The sequence below is a fragment of the Lachancea thermotolerans genome (assembly GCF_000142805.1).
Source record: "Lachancea thermotolerans CBS 6340 chromosome H complete sequence".
Classification (NCBI taxonomy): domain Eukaryota; kingdom Fungi; phylum Ascomycota; class Saccharomycetes; order Saccharomycetales; family Saccharomycetaceae; genus Lachancea; species Lachancea thermotolerans.
The window spans coordinates 986839-1003590 of record NC_013084.1 but is presented as its reverse complement, the minus strand read 5'-3'; the positions used below and the strand labels follow the sequence as shown (position 1 = coordinate 1003590).

The 16752-nt window shown below is 45.4% G+C and overlaps 7 protein-coding genes across 7 annotated transcripts; 3 read left to right on the top strand and 4 right to left on the bottom strand.

Moving 5' to 3' along the window:
- Positions 1–27: 27 nt before the first annotated feature.
- Positions 28–3057, bottom strand: KLTH0H11682g (KLTH0H11682p; the record flags this gene model as incomplete). The annotated part of the gene is made up of 1 exon (XM_002556331.1): positions 28–3057. One exon carries the CDS (start codon positions 3055–3057, stop codon positions 28–30), a length of 3030 nt encoding a protein of 1009 aa, XP_002556377.1.
- A 1309-nt stretch (positions 3058–4366) lies between these two features.
- On the top strand, positions 4367–4969 carry SYM1 (ethanol metabolism protein; the record flags this gene model as incomplete). Its single annotated transcript, XM_002556330.1, has 1 exon — positions 4367–4969. One exon carries the CDS (start codon positions 4367–4369, stop codon positions 4967–4969), a length of 603 nt encoding a protein of 200 aa, XP_002556376.1.
- A 263-nt stretch (positions 4970–5232) lies between these two features.
- On the top strand, positions 5233–6930 carry CQD2 (Cqd2p; the record flags this gene model as incomplete). Its single annotated transcript, XM_002556329.1, has 1 exon — positions 5233–6930. One exon carries the CDS (start codon positions 5233–5235, stop codon positions 6928–6930), a length of 1698 nt encoding a protein of 565 aa, XP_002556375.1.
- Positions 6931–6974: 44 nt separating this feature from the next.
- Positions 6975–7550, bottom strand: NDL1 (Ndl1p; the record flags this gene model as incomplete). The annotated part of the gene is made up of 1 exon (XM_002556328.1): positions 6975–7550. The coding sequence occupies one exon, from the start codon at positions 7548–7550 to the stop codon at positions 6975–6977; it is 576 nt and encodes a 191-aa protein (XP_002556374.1).
- Positions 7551–7837: 287 nt separating this feature from the next.
- On the bottom strand, positions 7838–8839 carry KLTH0H11594g (uncharacterized protein; the record flags this gene model as incomplete). The annotated part of the gene is made up of 1 exon (XM_002556327.1): positions 7838–8839. The coding sequence occupies one exon, from the start codon at positions 8837–8839 to the stop codon at positions 7838–7840; it is 1002 nt and encodes a 333-aa protein (XP_002556373.1).
- Positions 8840–10782: 1943 nt separating this feature from the next.
- Positions 10783–14496, top strand: KLTH0H11572g (KLTH0H11572p; the record flags this gene model as incomplete). Its single annotated transcript, XM_002556326.1, has 1 exon — positions 10783–14496. The coding sequence occupies one exon, from the start codon at positions 10783–10785 to the stop codon at positions 14494–14496; it is 3714 nt and encodes a 1237-aa protein (XP_002556372.1).
- A 570-nt stretch (positions 14497–15066) lies between these two features.
- On the bottom strand, positions 15067–16668 carry AIM14 (putative metalloreductase; the record flags this gene model as incomplete). The annotated part of the gene is made up of 1 exon (XM_002556325.1): positions 15067–16668. The coding sequence occupies one exon, from the start codon at positions 16666–16668 to the stop codon at positions 15067–15069; it is 1602 nt and encodes a 533-aa protein (XP_002556371.1).
- Positions 16669–16752: the final 84 nt, after the last annotated feature.

The window sequence follows — 16752 nt, the reverse complement described above, 5'->3', positions numbered from 1 at the left end:
TTTGTGAGTGTTTTTTGAAGTTACTGTTTACTTAAATTGTTCGTATAGCTCGCGTTCTGCGGTTATTGGCCTCTCTTTGAAATCAGTTACACATAGTTTCGCGACGTGAGAGAAATACCTGACATCCTCTCTCAACTTCCTGCTTTTGAACCTCAAAAAATCTCTAAATCGAATGTTTGACAAGGCAGGATACATTTCCTGATAGGTTGGTTCGCTTTTAGTATTTTTTCTGGAGCTGGAATGTGACGACATAAACTTCCGAAGTTTTTGGGTTAGCCCGTTTGACCTTTGCTCAAATGGTTTTCTGAATATAACTTCAGGCTGCCCAAGGCAGTTCTGTGGATCAGCCATATACACGCGGTAAAGGAGATCTGGGTCGTTTTCATTGATTTTGAAAACAGGAAGCTCTGTTGCAACGTAGCCGCTTTCAATAGAACAGTATCGATTTTTTGCGCAAAGAGCATTGTTAGAACACTCAGAAGCACACTTGGATTTAAGATCCAGAGGTCTTGTGTGCGACGTTGCGAGTGAAGCGGCGTCAGAGAATGTGGGGGAGCAAGGCTGTGATGCCGAATAAGAGCCTGAATCTTTGCTGGTGGTCAGTAGCGCTGAATTTCTGTTTCTGAAGTTTGAAAACTCCCCGGCCGAAAGGTCTTTCAAACGTTCCGGACTCGAGTCCGATGGCTCATACGAGAAAACAGCTTCACAAGAACTACGCTCGGGGCGTTTCTTTGCTTCTATACTATTTTTAGCTTCCGTGATGTGCTGCCAACTTCGTACGCAACACTTCTCAGGTATCTCGGAAGAGTCATAGGAACTAGACACGCTGTTAGCCTCAATAAGGAACTCCCCAGATAAGGACGCATTGTTCTCTTTCTGACCTTCAGGCGATGGATAAACCTGGCCTTGAACTTCGTGCTCGGAAGAAAACAGGTGTCTTCTTATTATTACCGATTGTTCGCTATCCAAAGTCTCCGAACTGTTCATGAACTTGTAAAAATCATTTGATGATAAAGCTTTGTCTAAAGGGACTGTTACTCTGTTCTGGACGATTGATGCATTTGGTAGTGGGTTTTCCCCCGGAGGACATGCAGCCTTCTCAGCAGGAGCGATGGTTTTGTTCTTTCCGCGCTCATTTACAGGAACTCCGGGGCTTGAGTAACATCGAGCCGTTGAATAGTTGTCAAAGGATTTTCCCAATGTGGAACTACTAAGCGATTCAAGTGACTTTGAACATTTGAGTTCTTGGCTGATCCCTTCAAGTTGTTGTACTAGGTCTTGTCCAGCCACTACCTTCTCAGCTTTTTCAATAATGGCAACAATCTCGCTGACGGGTTTCAAACTTTTGACGAGATTTGGATTTATGGCGTTTTGTGGCCTGGATGTGGATGCGGCTATCTTCAAATGGCGGTCTATAACACCGTCGCCAGATAAAGGCGGTCCAGCCTTTTTACTTGAAAACAAGAACTCTTCTTCATTTTCCATCAACTCTTGCCGTACTTGTTGAAATCTCTTCGCCTTCTCAGCGCTGATTTTGTCTGATCTAGAAGGGAGCGGCGCACTACCCCTGACTCCTTTCGGAGTTTGACGAATTTCAAGTAAATGGTAGATATCTTTTTCAAGTTCAGTCATCTCTCTATAACCCGCCGTTCCACTCTTTACTAGCAAACGTTTTTTTGGAAGAAGGGGCTTTTCGCACTGTGCTAGAACACACGTTTGCTGACCTTTTGGCCTTGAGTACTTATTGCTGAGTGACGAGTTAATCTTGTTGTTTTCGTAGACGCCAGAGCTCGTTTTACGCATGATTTCATGAGGACCTGCGTTTGTATCCCCTGCGGTGTTGGGAGGTTCAATAGGTACAGGAGTACAATTTTCCTTTATAAATGAAGTAGGAGACTGCTCACCACATCGGGAGGAAACAATATGGCCCTGAATGCTTGTGTTGCATGCAGTGCTGTCAGATCTCATGACGCCCTCTGGCAGTATACGAGATCTTTTTGAGGGCCGTGCTTTAAATTCCAAAACTTCATTTGAAGGATCCGTTTTGCTATTGAAACTATTCTGACAGCCTTCAAAACTTAGGTCAGCACTTTTGTAGGTGGAGCTAACACCTTGCCCTTTTTGGCTGCTCCACGAGTTTCCAGACGTAACAAAGTCCTCAAATTGTCGTAGCTTTTCAGTTCGCTTGGCCGATCGGGCTTTAATGTCTTTCATCACAACGGTTGTTTCACTTGGTGGTTCCTCGTTGGAAGGAAGCTTCCCTAACCGCAGCATATACGAATAGTGTCCAAAAAGCTCGCTAGAATGCCCTTGCTTCCACACGCTTATGACTTTGTTTTCTATGCAGGAAGGTTTCACATCGTTCATTTCCAGCCTATTCAAATTGCTTTTAGCTCGATAGCCCGACCACTTGTGGAACCGAACCTTAATGTTGGATTTCGGGTAGCCTTCCTCGCTAATGAGTATCCTATATGAAGAAGGGAATTTGGAAGGCATTATCAAGAGCCCCGCGTGTATCTTGTAATTCCCGGCTTGATCGGTGAACATTTCATTATAAAGTACTTTCTGAAAATAGCCGAACTTGTTAAAAGGCAGGTCATATCTGGGCCTTAAAGAAAGGAAGTGCGTCTTCAAAGAATAGATGATTTTTTCGCACGGACCAATGAATTCGTAGTAGGCGCACTTGATGGCAAGCTTCAGTTGTGAGCTTAAGGTGCTTTCCTCACTAAACGCGTCCTCAATGCGGCAGCCTTGTAGTGCAAATTCCACCATATACAATGTTGGGCAGCTTAACAAAGTTTCGCCGCATTCCAACATTTGTTCTTTAGACAGCACGAGCCCATAGAGGTAAACAATCCAGTTAAAATCGCCAGCAAAGTCATTAATTTCCAAGTTTTGGATAATTTTAATCCCGAGGCCTTCTGTACGCACCTTTAGGCATTCCAGTCTATTTTCGGGAGATGAAAGCTTTTCGATGTGAAGCATTTCAAGGTACTTGTCTGCGAATTTGTAGTTGATGCTCATGAACTTATTTTGGCTGGAATAATCCACAAACATCTTGCCGCTCCAAACGTTGTCTCCTGGTAAGTGCCTGGAAAGTTAATAAAGTCTTAGGCAGCTGATGAAACCTTGGATTTTTTGAGCTTTCGCAGTATTTGTGTGCGGAGCTGAGATTCTTTTCTCCAAAATGAGAATTTTGGCGCTTTTAAAAGGAGCCGAATAATAGTGCGCTCTTAACAACTGGCACCCGAGAAGCAGTTAGGTGTTTTGCTTTTCCAAAATTAAGAGGAACTATGACGCTTTATCGGTTAAATGCTTTTCAAACTCTCAGGCTTTGTTGACTGTTGACTGCGCCCTTTATCCTTATGATACTTGCCGAGTTTCAAAGGGAGGGCTATAACTAGCTTTTTAATTGGATTTTGCAGGTGTTTCAAAGTTCGCCCGAAAGCTATTTGGCTTGTGTTCTATGCAGAATTGTAGCGTCACCACGAACCCTTTAAATATGTTTTAGACGCCAACAGATCGTTTAGGTGAAGGTTGAGAAAGACGCACAAGTACTTTGATTTTGTTAAGCTCTCTCAACGTGCGTTAACGCCAGTAATTTGCCACTTAAAGATTAAGCAAGTGAAAAATAGTTCAAAAGCCTTTGCTAACAAAGCTCGCAAGTATTCCCAACACGAGGCGCACTTCGTTACTTGAACTTTTAATCGATGAACCTGTCGAAGAAATGATAGAAATATCTGAAAGCACTAGGAGGATAGGGTGTGTAAGAAACGAGGCCCTAGCCCAATCCTTGTAATTTTATACTTCTCCAGTTCAAATGCGTACAAAATTTTTGACGCATCGCGACAAAGACACAAAGTTTTTGTCGATACTTTTCGCATTCAAAGATGTCGGTATCATCGCGTAACTATAATATCATAACCGTGAAGCTCTCATAAATTTGATCTCCTCCCCCCATCTGGGCGCGACGCAAAAAGCTTCTGGTGCTCAGGCGGGTATCATTTGCTTTGAGGCGTCTGAAGATTGAGATGTTCTTGTTTGAACTCGATTGTATTGAGAGTGAGTAAGATGAGCTTCGAGTGGAACCTGTTCATTCTTATCTGTTAAACAAATCCCTCTGACGTGGTTGGTCAATCATGATTAAGCGCTGTCATCAGAAATCAGCTTCCCATGATTCACTTTGTTTTGAATCAGACTATATCATATTCCACGAACATGCTAATATTGATTCGGCATCACAGCCAGATAGAGAGAGCAATATAAAACGGGATCGGTTTCGAGGCTGCGACCGGGAACAATCAACCGATTCCACACTCATCAGAAAAATCTGCGCCCTGAACTCACTTTGCTAGAGTAGTTCAACATGTCTATGCTCTTAAATTTCTACACCTCGTCTCTGAAAAAAAACCCCAAAACGACCAATGCCATCATGACAGGGTCCCTCTTTGGGATAGGTGATGCAATCGCTCAAATCGGCTTCCCTAGTAGCCATTCAAAAGCGCAGGGTTACGATATTGCGAGGACAGTACGTGCTGTAACCTACGGATCGCTAATATTTTCCTTCATCGGCGATAAATGGTTCAAAGTATTGAATAACAAGGTGAGATTTTCAAACCGCCCAACGAACCACTGGTCAAATCTTCCTTTGCGAGTTGGTACGGACCAGCTTCTGTTTGCTCCGCTGTGTATTCCCTTCTATTTTGGAATATTAACGCTTATGGAGGGGAAGTCGCTGAAGCACGCAGACACGAAGGTTCGTGCGGTTTGGTGGGACATTCTAAAAACGAATTGGATGGTGTGGCCTCTATTTCAGCTCATCAACTTCTCCATCATCCCGGTCCAGCACCGATTGCTCGCAGTTAACGTCCTTGCCATCTTCTGGAATACCTTCTTATCATTCAGAAACTCCGAGGCTAGTCACGCGGATCATCAGTTCCCTGTGAACAACCCTCCAGTTCCTGAGTAAGACGAGAACAAGACCCAATGATATAGGTTTAGCTCAACTGCCATATTCATGAGCCGCTTTTGAACCTCTTTGTCAATAAGAGCTTCATAGTCAACATTGATATGATACGTTTGGAGTTTTTGCATCTTGAAGTCAAGGATCTTTCAAGTCAACGGTCTCGTGAGAGGCGACACGTTTCTTTAGCAGTAGTTTTCGATTAGCTTAACAAGTGTTACATATGAAATTGATCAACAAAACTTTAAAGTATCTGTGGGGTTTCTAAGATGGTTCAGCCATTACTGAATCTAGCACGCATTGCGCCTCTAAAGCTTGGCGCGCGAGGACCTTTTAGAAGCTACTCATCAAGTGCCAAATCTTTTGTTAGACCGAAATCCCCGGTTATCACTACGAAACGGGTGTTGGTAGTTACTGCCTTTGCTGCTGCGGCTTACGTCTATACAGATGACACAGCTAAGAGTGCGGTTCGCCATTTGGGCGTGACCTCCAAAAGGGTTGGGGTTGTTGCGCAGGCTACGATGCGGTGTGTGTACAATTACCAGCGAACGCTTTCTGCGAACTATAGTTCTGAACAAGAACGTAGCGACGCGCTGAAGAAGTGCCACCAGCTATGCGCTAAAGTTACTTTACGCGCATTAGAGACCAACGGTGGAGTTTTCATCAAGCTCGGCCAACACATTGCGGCTATGACATACTTGCTTCCCCCAGAGTGGACTGAGACCATGGTCCCGCTGCAAGACAAGTGCCCGCAGTCCACTCACCAAGAAATTGAAGATCTTTTCAAGCAGGATCTCAAAATAGACATACAAGACATGTTTTCAGACTTTGACCCCGAGCCTATAGGAGTCGCGTCGCTGGCGCAAGTTCATGTCGCAACGCTTAGGTCAACGGGCGAGAAAGTCGCGGTTAAATGTCAACACCCCTCTTTGAAAGAATTCGTTCCTTTGGATGTCCTATTAACACAGACAGTATTTAATGTTGTTGATGTTTTATTTCCAGAGTATCCACTGACGTGGCTAGCAGATGAACTACAAAATTCCATCTATGTTGAGCTAGATTTCACGAAAGAAGCAGAAAATGCACGGAGGACTGCAGACTACTTCTCTAATTACATCAGCGAAACTGCGTTGCGAATTCCGAAAGTCATTGTTGCAAACAAGAGAATATTGATTATGGAATACATCGGAGGTCACCGGTTAGATGATCTGGCATATCTAGACGAGAACCATATTTCCCGCGCCCAGGTTTCCTCCTGCCTATCTCACATCTTTAATAACATGATCTTCACTCCGAATGTTGGTATTCACTGCGACCCTCACGGGGGGAACCTGGCTATTAGGCATCTTGAGAAGTCCAGGGGGCATCACAATTTCGAGATTATTCTTTATGATCATGGTTTATACAGGCACCCAACTACTGAGATGAGGCGTGATTATGCAAAGTTTTGGCTAGCACTGCTGGACAATGACGTCGCCAACATGAAAAAATACGCTATGAAATTCGCAAACATCAATGAAGACCAATTCCCGCTTTTCGCAGCTGCCATCACGGGAAGAAGCATTGATGCAGCTCAAAGCTCTGATATTCTAAAGCCGAGGTCGGATGAAGAAATACGAGTGATGGCTGATGCTCTGATGGAAGGGTCACTCTTGGGCGATTTGATGACATTTTTGTGCAAGGTCCCAAGGGTAGTTCTTTTGATTTTGAAAACAAACGACCTCACTAGACACTTGGACGAGTGCTTACAAAGTCCCCTCAGCGTTGAACGAACTTTTCTAATAATGACGCAGTACTGTGCACGCACAGTGTATGAAGAAGTCCGTCAAAACATCAACGAGCAATACCAGAAATGGTCACTAACATGGATTTTTAAAGAAATCACAGCGTGGTGGGAATATGAGAGGAGAAAAAATCAATTAGTACTGTATGATTTGGGATTTTGGTTCAAGAACCGTTTTTTATAGGTCATCAAGCGTGTAAATAGGTCTCTCATAGTAAACGCTGGGACTCACTTGTAACTTGTTGTAGATACTACGCTCGTACTGCTTAAGTGTGTAGCACTCGTATCCGCGCGGGCGTTACGAGGAGAAACTCGCAAAGAGTTTTGGTTGCTGCTGACTTTGAGAGCATTTGAAGATCTCGAGCTGTGAGTTGAACATGTCCTATTGGGTGGATTTGATACGTTTATTAAGCTGTCCGCTTTCGGTGTCTCGATGCTTGGTTTTGTGCCTTGCCGTACATCTGCAAGTTCGTGTTGAAGAAGAACATTCTGTTCTATCACTGAGTCGTTTTCAGCTTCTAATAACTTTAGCCTGCTCCTAAGAGCGTAGTTTTCACTTTCGAGTTCATCTACCTGGATCTCAAGTACTGTCAAACGTTCCTTGAAGCCACCCGTTGGCATTTGTGCCTGCTGTAAGGAAGCTATAAACGCGTCTTTCTCGTTTAATTGCGATTCTAGTTTCTTCACAACTCCTTCGAGCTCTGTCTCATATTCATGGCTTGCAGCTTCGAGCTCTTCTATCTGCTTTTGTAGATCTTCAATAATCTGAAAAGCATCATCGAGACTCAAATGTTTGTTTTCCATTTTGTTACTGCCAACTTTCACTGATCTTTAGTTCGAAGAGCTGTTTTTTCGCTGTATCCTTGACCGATGACAATTGGTAAATTTATCTAGCATGATAACAAATTGATAATTAAGGCTCGCGACTACTGCGGTACGTGCCAAGCTAAAGTGGATTGGACTATACGTATGTAACATATGCAATTGTTTTGTAATAGCGAGACGCACACCGTCACGATTGGGCCTGCTGAAAGCCCGAGGCTAAACTCATACCTCGAAGCTTAGGGCGCTTACTGGGCCAGAGGCGACCTCTAGCTTGAAAGATCCGCAAGAAGTGTTTTTGCCATACTAACATCCATAATAGCAAGCCCAACTATCTTGCAAAGAGTAACAAGCTTGCCGTTTTTGCATGTGGATTTTGGCAACGGTTTGTTGGGTTCCAAATTTCCAATTTCTAGAAGCTGCGTAGGAGCGACATTGGCATCGATCAGCTCGCCAGCCTCAATTAATGTATGCTCCTTGGAGTCAACAAGAATTTGGACGCCTTGGTCCTTGAACTGCTCAACTAATGCAGTGTCACACTCATGCATATGACTTTTGTAGCTGCCGATCAGAGAAATGTAGGTATATTCGGGGCCGGACGAAGCCTCCAGGTACTTCTTCAGGATCGAAGGCTCAGTGGAAGGTACGCATCCGAAAATGATGTTGCTCTGCGACACCTTATCCCGAACCTGTTCCGTATCACTGAGTTGAAACTGTGCCACTTTAAGAGAAGGAAGATGATCTTCAAGCAAAGCCGTGTCCATTGGAGAGCTTCTATAAATCACATTAACTGCAATTTCTCTACCCTCTAGAAGCTTTGCACATACAAAGATGTGCCAGAAGCTCTGTAACCCTGTTCCAAAAACTGTGATTGAAGTTTTATTTTTGAAGGCTGAAAGCTGGTTGCGAATCCCAATGCAGCTTGCCAAAGCTGTTCTCACTCCTGTGAGTTGCTTGGCCTGCACTACCCCGATCAAGCCGCCCGATCTGGGATCCGTGACCGTTACTGCACCCACGAACCCGAGCCCCCCTTGCGGATTGTAGCCAAGCCACTTCAGCCCAGAAAACACGTCGTCCAGCACAGGCATAATCAAGTGGGTGGTATTGCCGTTCATGGTTGTATCCACAAGCCTGGGAGGAATGATCTCGGGGCGACTTGAGTACCGGTGCAGTGCAATTTGTAACTGGTCGATGTACCTACATAACGCCTTATGTGAAACATTCAAAAAATGCTTCTGAACCTGAGCATCTTGGATAATTGCAGAGCACATCCCGAAGTTCTATCTAGGGACGCGAGTCTTGGTGCGATGTTGGTTACGAAGAGGGTCTGACTCTGCACTTTTTCACCGATAAAATATAGATAAACTCGAAAAAAATACTGATAAGCTCCGAAAACACTTATTTTTCATATGCCAGTAAATCTGACCGAGTGCGCAGCGGGATTGTCTGGAACGGATTCGCCTAATGCTCTAAGCGCCATGAGACGCAGCACACATGTGTTCTGAACACTAGAAAGCCTATGCTTTATGACGCGTATGGGTGTCCCAAGCTCTTGAAAAAGAGTGCGAGCAGAAGAGCCCTTATGAATTAGCATGGGCGCATTTCTTCGTAACGGGGCCCGCTGATCGAGGTGATATTGCCCGCTTTAGTACGGGGACATCTTCCTTGTATAATCATATCCAATCATCTTATACTAAAATTGAGGTCTCCGGACTTGTAGAAGATCGTCTATACAGATTGCAACAATGCAAGCTGGAGTTATTATCCGTGAAAGAGCAAAAAATTGAAAGAAGAGGATTTTCCCGCTGTATAAGCAGCTTCTTCAGAATTCCCAAAATCACCTGGGGATGATTGGAAAAGAACCCACCCAAGGCATTAATTGAAATAAAATTAAAAGGCTAACCACTCGAAGTGTTTGTTACGACTTTTCAAGGTTATGCGATGCCAGTGCAGAAATAACCAGATTCGAAGTCACGAATTACATTGTTACACAAGCACAGGTTTTCCGAATCATATTTTAGTAACATTAGGAATGTCAGTTTGAAAATAAGTGACAATGGTTTTGCCAAAATAGTCAAATATCTCTAAATACCCGCTCGTATAGACCCAGGTATGAAGGCAAAACGATATGCTTGATCTGACAATTGGAGTAAGTGTAGAAGAAGATCCACGTGAACGTTCGGCCTTTGGCGCCTTAATTTTGGCATCCAACACCCCGCGTGAGAAGTTTACGGGGGAGTCGGGAACGAAGTCTAACAGTCTTTACGTGGCTCAAGCTGCTGCAGCTTGCGCTGTATAGCCTTCTACCGTGCCAGCGAAAAAACATGCAAGAAGCTTTGGGCAAAGGAAACACTTCATTGTTTTAGAAACATCTCAGTTAAAAGAGCTTGAAGCAAGAATTGCTACGGTAAGTAATGTAAAAAGTTTGACTGTGGGATCTCAGACCCTTGCTGAACGCATTCAGGAAGATTCAGTAACGTGTCAGCTATAAGCACTCTGAAAGAGCTGCAGGTTGTGGCGGAACTAAACGAACCTGCCCGCTCGGCCTGGCTTCTACGTCCGTGCACCAGGGCGGGGTACTCATCAATAGGTCTACTATAAGCAGCATGGGTGAGCGTTCGGGAAAGGCGGTTCGCACAGATAATTTTCTTAGCTTACAAAAAATATAGTGCAGTACTGACTTCTGGATTTCACCTATGGCTGAAACAGGGCGACATTTTGAAGGCTGTGCCTTGGGTGCGCCAACTTCGCCTGGTGGGTCTTTGAATGTTCCGTCTTCTTCCGCTGAGCATATGCCTTTTCTTCGCGATGTCGGACGCAACGCGAAACGAAACACGTAAAGTTTCGTTTAAGCAAACGTTGGGTCGACAAAAGCTTCTTAAGATCGGCTTTCGCTCAACAATCAACGACCTAGCTCCAGCACGGGCCCGCAACGAGCTGGTAACGGGGGAAACCAGCGCGCTTCGATCAACTGTGTGGGTATTTAAGCTCGTCATGTGACTTTTTCTAAGTCCCGAAGCATCAATCGGGTGATTTTAGAGTCCAACGAGACCCAAAATTTATACGACAGCCCAGGGTGAATGAGCAACGAAGCCAGAGCGCATTTGAGCACTAGAGGCCTATAAGAGTAGTTTGGTTGCGGTAGACGCTGAGCAAAGTGGAGACAGAACTTTTTAACGCAAAAAGAGCGTTTTTGAGCCCGCACGCTGAAAAGATGGGAGCACAGATGAAGAGAAAGAGGAACAGGGTTCCTCTCAGTTGTACTATCTGCAGAAAGCGGAAGGTGAAATGTGACAAAACAAGGCCACATTGTCAGCAATGCAGCAAAACCGGGGTGGCACACCTATGCCACTACATGGAGCAGACTTGGGCCGAGGAGGCAGAGAAGGAGCTATCGAAAGAATCAGAGCTCAAGCAGCTACGTGAACGAATTAAAGCGCTTGAGGAGACGTTAGCAAAAATGCACTCAGCAAGCAGTAACACGCCTGAAAGTGCGTCGGTTGCTCTCGAAGAGCCTCGTGTTTTTCAAGAGTCTAAGTTAATACAGGAGCCCAAGCTTCTGCAGAGTAATAAATACGATAATGATGAGCTAGACCTCTCGAGGCAGTTCGACATGTTGCATTTAAAAAATAACGGTACAGTTCATCTTGGGGCAACGCACTGGCTTGCCATCATGAAAGGAGATCCATACCTAAAGTTATTGTGGGCGCATATTTTTACAATGCGTGAAAAGATGTCAGAATGGGTTCAGCATAAAAAAAAGGGTGCAGGCACCTCTGGTGGAACACATCTTGCGGGCAGATGTCCTGTAATACACCAGCCTGCGGCATCGAGGTGTCCCGTGTCTGGAGCGACGGCCTCTAATTTAGGACATCACACTAAAGAAACTGCCAAGTGCCCTGTTGATCACCAGGCACTTCTATCTCATCACCGCGAAGATAGGGTACCGGAGTCACGACCGGATTCGGGTTTATCAGGCGTTTCTGCGCGAGAACCCTTAGATAGCGCACCGAGGTGTCCCGTTGCTCATAACTTCTCTGGTTCACCTCCCGGGCTTAATTCGAGAAGTGGGTCTGAGGGCGCCGGTTCTGGGCTCAAGTGTCCGGTAGCACATGATACGCATGGTGAAATTCAACCAAGTAACAAGGTATCTGCCAGCGGGCCTGGTACTAATGGACGTCCAGCTCCCCTGCTGCCGTCTTTCGACAAATTAGCATCGAAGTGTCCTGTGATACACGATAATTCTCCTCCACCGCCAAGCGGACTCGGCCCGAATCCAAGTAACGTTACTCAAGATCAAGCCATTACTGAAATATGCAAGCTTTTGCCCCCAAAGAGAATAATTGCACTGATTCTTGACAAATTCTTCAAGCACATCTATCCCGTTATTCCTATCCTAGATGAGCAAAGCTTTAAGCACCAAATCTCTCAGATAGTGCAATCAAAAGATGAGACTATTTCGCTTCGGCTTGCAAAGTCCTCGGACTGTTGTACGCTGGGTATCTTGATCATCATTTTAAGACTTACATGGTTATCTCTACCGCAGAACGCTTGTGAGGTTGATCTTGGCCCACAATGTGCAGCGTTTTTCGTTCCACGCATTACTACATCCACGGTCGCACAATCTAGAGAAGAGCTATTGCTACTGAACTTTGAGACACCGGCCGAAACTGTGCATCTTGTTCGCAAGTACTTGATTAGGCTTGATGAAATGACAAGCTTTTCAAATAGCAACGTCAACCTAACAACAGTCCAGTTTGCTATTTTTTACAAACTCTACCTTATGTGTTGCCCTGAAAAAACAACTGACACCCAGTTGAACGCCTTCACCTCAACAAGCCAGGATAATGAAGCACACCAAATGCTATTGTCGAGTATTGTGCAGATGGCATTTAGCTGCGGTTTGCATAGAGATCCCGATAATTTCCCACAGCTTGCAGCCAGTACAAAAGGAAAGCTCAACAAGGAGGCGATTTCGAATACCGAAAGGCTCAAGCACACGTGGCGCAAGACGTGGTACATTATCGTATCTCTCGACGTCCAACAATCCATTTCCTTAGGGTCCCCACGTTTGTTGCGTAATTTGCGTGATTTCAGTGACACTAAGCTCCCGTGCACATCAAAAATAGACTATGTCCGTGACATCAAGGAGCTCATTGTTGTAAAGAACTATACATTGTTCTTTCAAATAGACAACTGCATTGTAGCAGTCCTAAACCATATTTTGAATGTTTCAATGGCAAAAACAGTCAGAAAGTTCGAATTAGATTCACTTATAGAGATTTTGAAGAAACTGTGTTTCGGTGGCGGCAACGTCAGTGAAGCTCTCGGTAAACTTGTTAACAAGGGACTTTTGTTCACGACGGAAGGGAGTGCCGACCAGTCATACGACGAGTTTTACCCTCTACCATCTTTAGAAGAGGTTCTTTCTCCCCCACCCCCATCGGAGAATGAAAAGGACAAAAAAGTGAACTTGCCTCATGAAATGACAACTCGTGCCTTATTCTTCTCGAAACACATTATGTTGAGAATGTTACTGTACCTACTGAACTACATCTTGTTCACCTACTACGAACCTAAAGGAGAGGTCGATGCAGATACGCGTCCCTTGGCGAAGGAATATGCACAGGAGGCGCTAAATTATGCAATGGATGGTTTCCGTAACTGCCTTTTGTTTTTCAGTAATTCTAAAGCAGGAGAGGGAGGAAACGGATCTATTTTTAATCATATGGAAGTTGTGCTTGCTCCTTATTGTCTGGATATCGGCCACCGCGCTCTGCAATTCATGGTGTGCCTAATTTTGCGTGCTCGATGCGGCCCTCTCACTGGGATGAATGAGAGCCCTATTTTGAGCAGTGGAAATAACACGAGCGGTAGCGAAGACGAAAACGAGACAAGGAGCTCGGAAGTTAAGAAGAAGGAAGATAATGCTGAGATCGCTGATGTTACGAAAGATATAAGCCTTGATGTTGGAGATGAGCTAGCGGAGATTTTAATATCACGTATGACTCTTTTCCACAAATTGACAAAGCAGGTTTCTGCTAAATACCATTATGCTAAAAGGATGATGAAATCAACGGGCTTCTTCATTACTTTACTGAGAAATCCATCGTCTAAGTCTCAGTTAGGGGAAAAGAATTCTTCGGGCTATAAGTTCCAGCACCCAAGTATCGCCAAAATGACAGGATTTTTCAAGAATGTTCCATCGCTAGTGTTATCGGCTAACGGTGACCAAATTAAAAGGTGCCCCGTGTACCAAGATGCAATAGGGTTCTTACCAAGGAACAATTCAGTCGTCTCGGGGCCCCGCAGCAAACCTGAAACACCTGTTCAACTTCCTCCATTCCGTGCCTATCAACCCATCACATATTTAAGCAATGACCTCCGTCGGACATCTGACGTGAGAAACGCAGACAACAAAAGAAGGAAGCTAACACCAAGAGGGTCAGTAACGGGCTCGCCAGTTGAGGAACCCGTTAAGCAAGAGGGCTGGAGAGCAATGTCACCTCCTGCTCCTAACTTTGGAACGCCAATCATGTCGCCAGTTCCAAACTCTCCAGCTTTCAGGACGGACATTCTCCCTCCTTTGGAGAGGCTGACGGAAACAGCGAGTCCGGCAGCTCCTAACTCAAGGAACAATAGTATATTATCCGGCCCACCACATGGGCTAAATTCACCCGCGGGGATGTCAGAAAATTCCTCTGTAAACTACACTCCCGATTTCGAAGATTTCTTAATGCAAAACTCTAACTTTAACGGGTTAATGATCAACCCATCCTCAATCGTTGAAGCTGTTGGTTTCGACAATTATGCACATAATGACAGCAGTTCCGTGGGTGCTGCCGCAGACTTTCTGCCAATCGATACTACTGAAATTGACGGTCTCAGCGAGATCCCTGCCAACCCAGGATTTCCAGTATGGGACTAAATTTTTTAGCCTGTTGCATGCTCGAAGCTTCCAGATCTCAAGGTATTCGCGCCCGTGGGAACAATTCTGTGTTGAAGTTCGCGCATTTACGTCCGCAAGTGGATTCAAATAGTGCGCGGTTCGGCGCGAGCCGGTGCGTTTTGCCACTTATTCTGCAGCCTTAGCCCTGAAAGATGCCATATACTCCTGGCGGACCTGCAAATAGTACTCTAATGCTTAACGGAAGAGCGTAGTGTATATAGTAGATATTTTAGAACTCTGCCAAGTCGTAAAGTATATTTTGTAAAGGATTGTTGTGAAGTCACCTGCTTGTGAATATTGTAAGTGTTTCTTGAAGTGATCTGCAGTCTACAAACTTTTTGAATGTAAGTATTTAATTATAAAACATCAAATATTCAAATCAAAACAGTGCTCAACCCAATCCTGGCGAATGTTACATCAATTTAACACAGCGTTTATCTGAAATCATTAGTATCATCGCATTCTTAAATATGTTAGTGCTATCTTTATCTGTAAGAGCTCCGGTTAAATCACGAAAGGTGCCTACTCTAAAAGTACTGAGACCTACGCCTATAACGCGTATGTCTCAGAGGCCAAGTTAATTTCGTTTTGTTGGGCGTACAACTTTGCTGCATCATTTAGACCTTTTGGTCCACAAGCCACTAGCCATGTAGAGCCTAAGTCCTCCCTTTCTACAAATTGTGCGAGGTCAGTCATCCAATCTAGCTTTCTGCCAAAATGGAAACTCGAAGCAAGGCCTGAAGGGAGATTTGGAATCTCAGGCGTTATCAAGGCGCCATTCTGGTCTAACTGGTCGCCGAAAGACTCTAGCTCAAACTCTAGGTCATCGGTTATAGGAGACTGCTGCTGTGCAGGAGAGAGTTTAGAGCCGCTCTCAACGGTGTCATCCGGAGGCACGCTTCTTGTGACGAAAATGTCAAACTGGGCTACACTGGAGGCCAGTGATCTTATGTTTCCTAACACGTTCACGTCGTACTTATCGCGGACCAACCAGATAAGTCTGAGATATTTAACCTGATCGGCCTTCTCTTCCGACGCAAAGTGTCTAAAGATTGGGAGCGCATAAGAGAGACCGCTGCCACCGCAAACCAGGGCAATTCTGGTTGCGCTTTGCAGGCATTGACGAGGAACTGATTCATAGTGGTTTTGGATTGTGTATCCCAAGCCTGTAAGCAAATGAAATCCGCTGGCGTGCTCCCGCACAATCAGCTCTACGTCTTTGTCTTCAGGCATGCTGGCAACTGTGTAGGGATGGGATGGAAGCATGTAGTACAACGGATTCACCCTCCTGTACGGGGAGATGCGTAGGTGGGAACCGGGTGCGAAATGTTCCGGCATGGCCTTGCGGGGAAGGACGATCCTGGTCAAACAGTTGTTCACGTCATCTGTAGACTTGGAAACAAGCTCAACGCCCCGGGCAGGAACTGTCTTGGAGAGGATGTAGAAGACAAACAAGCCTGCGTTTAGCAAAGTGTAGGGAACAAAGACTCCTGGGCGGGCATGATAGGCGGTGAGGAAAACAAACACCCACGCTCCAATGATATGCGTTAGGTAGAAAGAACGGTACGAAAAACGGCGGACAGGCCGCACCGATAGCAGGACCATGAAAGCCATCAATGCTCCCACTACCAAACCCGCTAAGTTGGGGATGTTGTAGAATGCTTTGGCGACGAATGAGACCTGAGAGTCCAGTGCCCACTTGACCAGGAATCCGACGCCATGCACGAGAGCCAGCAGACACAGCGAGCGGGAAAGCCACTTGTGGAGGGGAATGAGGTCCAGGTACACATAACCAGGGAGTAGGAAGTTTGGCCTTAGAGTCAGGAACAGGTTCAGTGTGGCCAAGACATAGCTCAGGCGGCCCAGGCGCTTGAGGTATAAGCCCACATAACCCAGCAGACTGTAGTGGTGCACAAAGGGCACCAGCAGCGCGACGAACAGAACCACAAGGTACAGAAGTGGCGACCCCCCGCGGGCACTACTCAAGGCCCATTTCGCCCATTTTGAACGGTTCCTCTGCCTTACTGGGATGAGCTTGCGGGCACCTATGAGCAGTATAATGAAAATAAGACTGACGGTGGCCGTATAATAGCCATAAGGAATGTTGGCTAAATGCGTTTTACCGTGGCGGGGCAGCAGTGTCATAGCCATTGCGCAAGCTACTGACGGAAGCGTTCGATTATGCTATGGCTCAGTACCTTAAGTTCCGAACTTACACCGGCTCGCTTTTTGCCC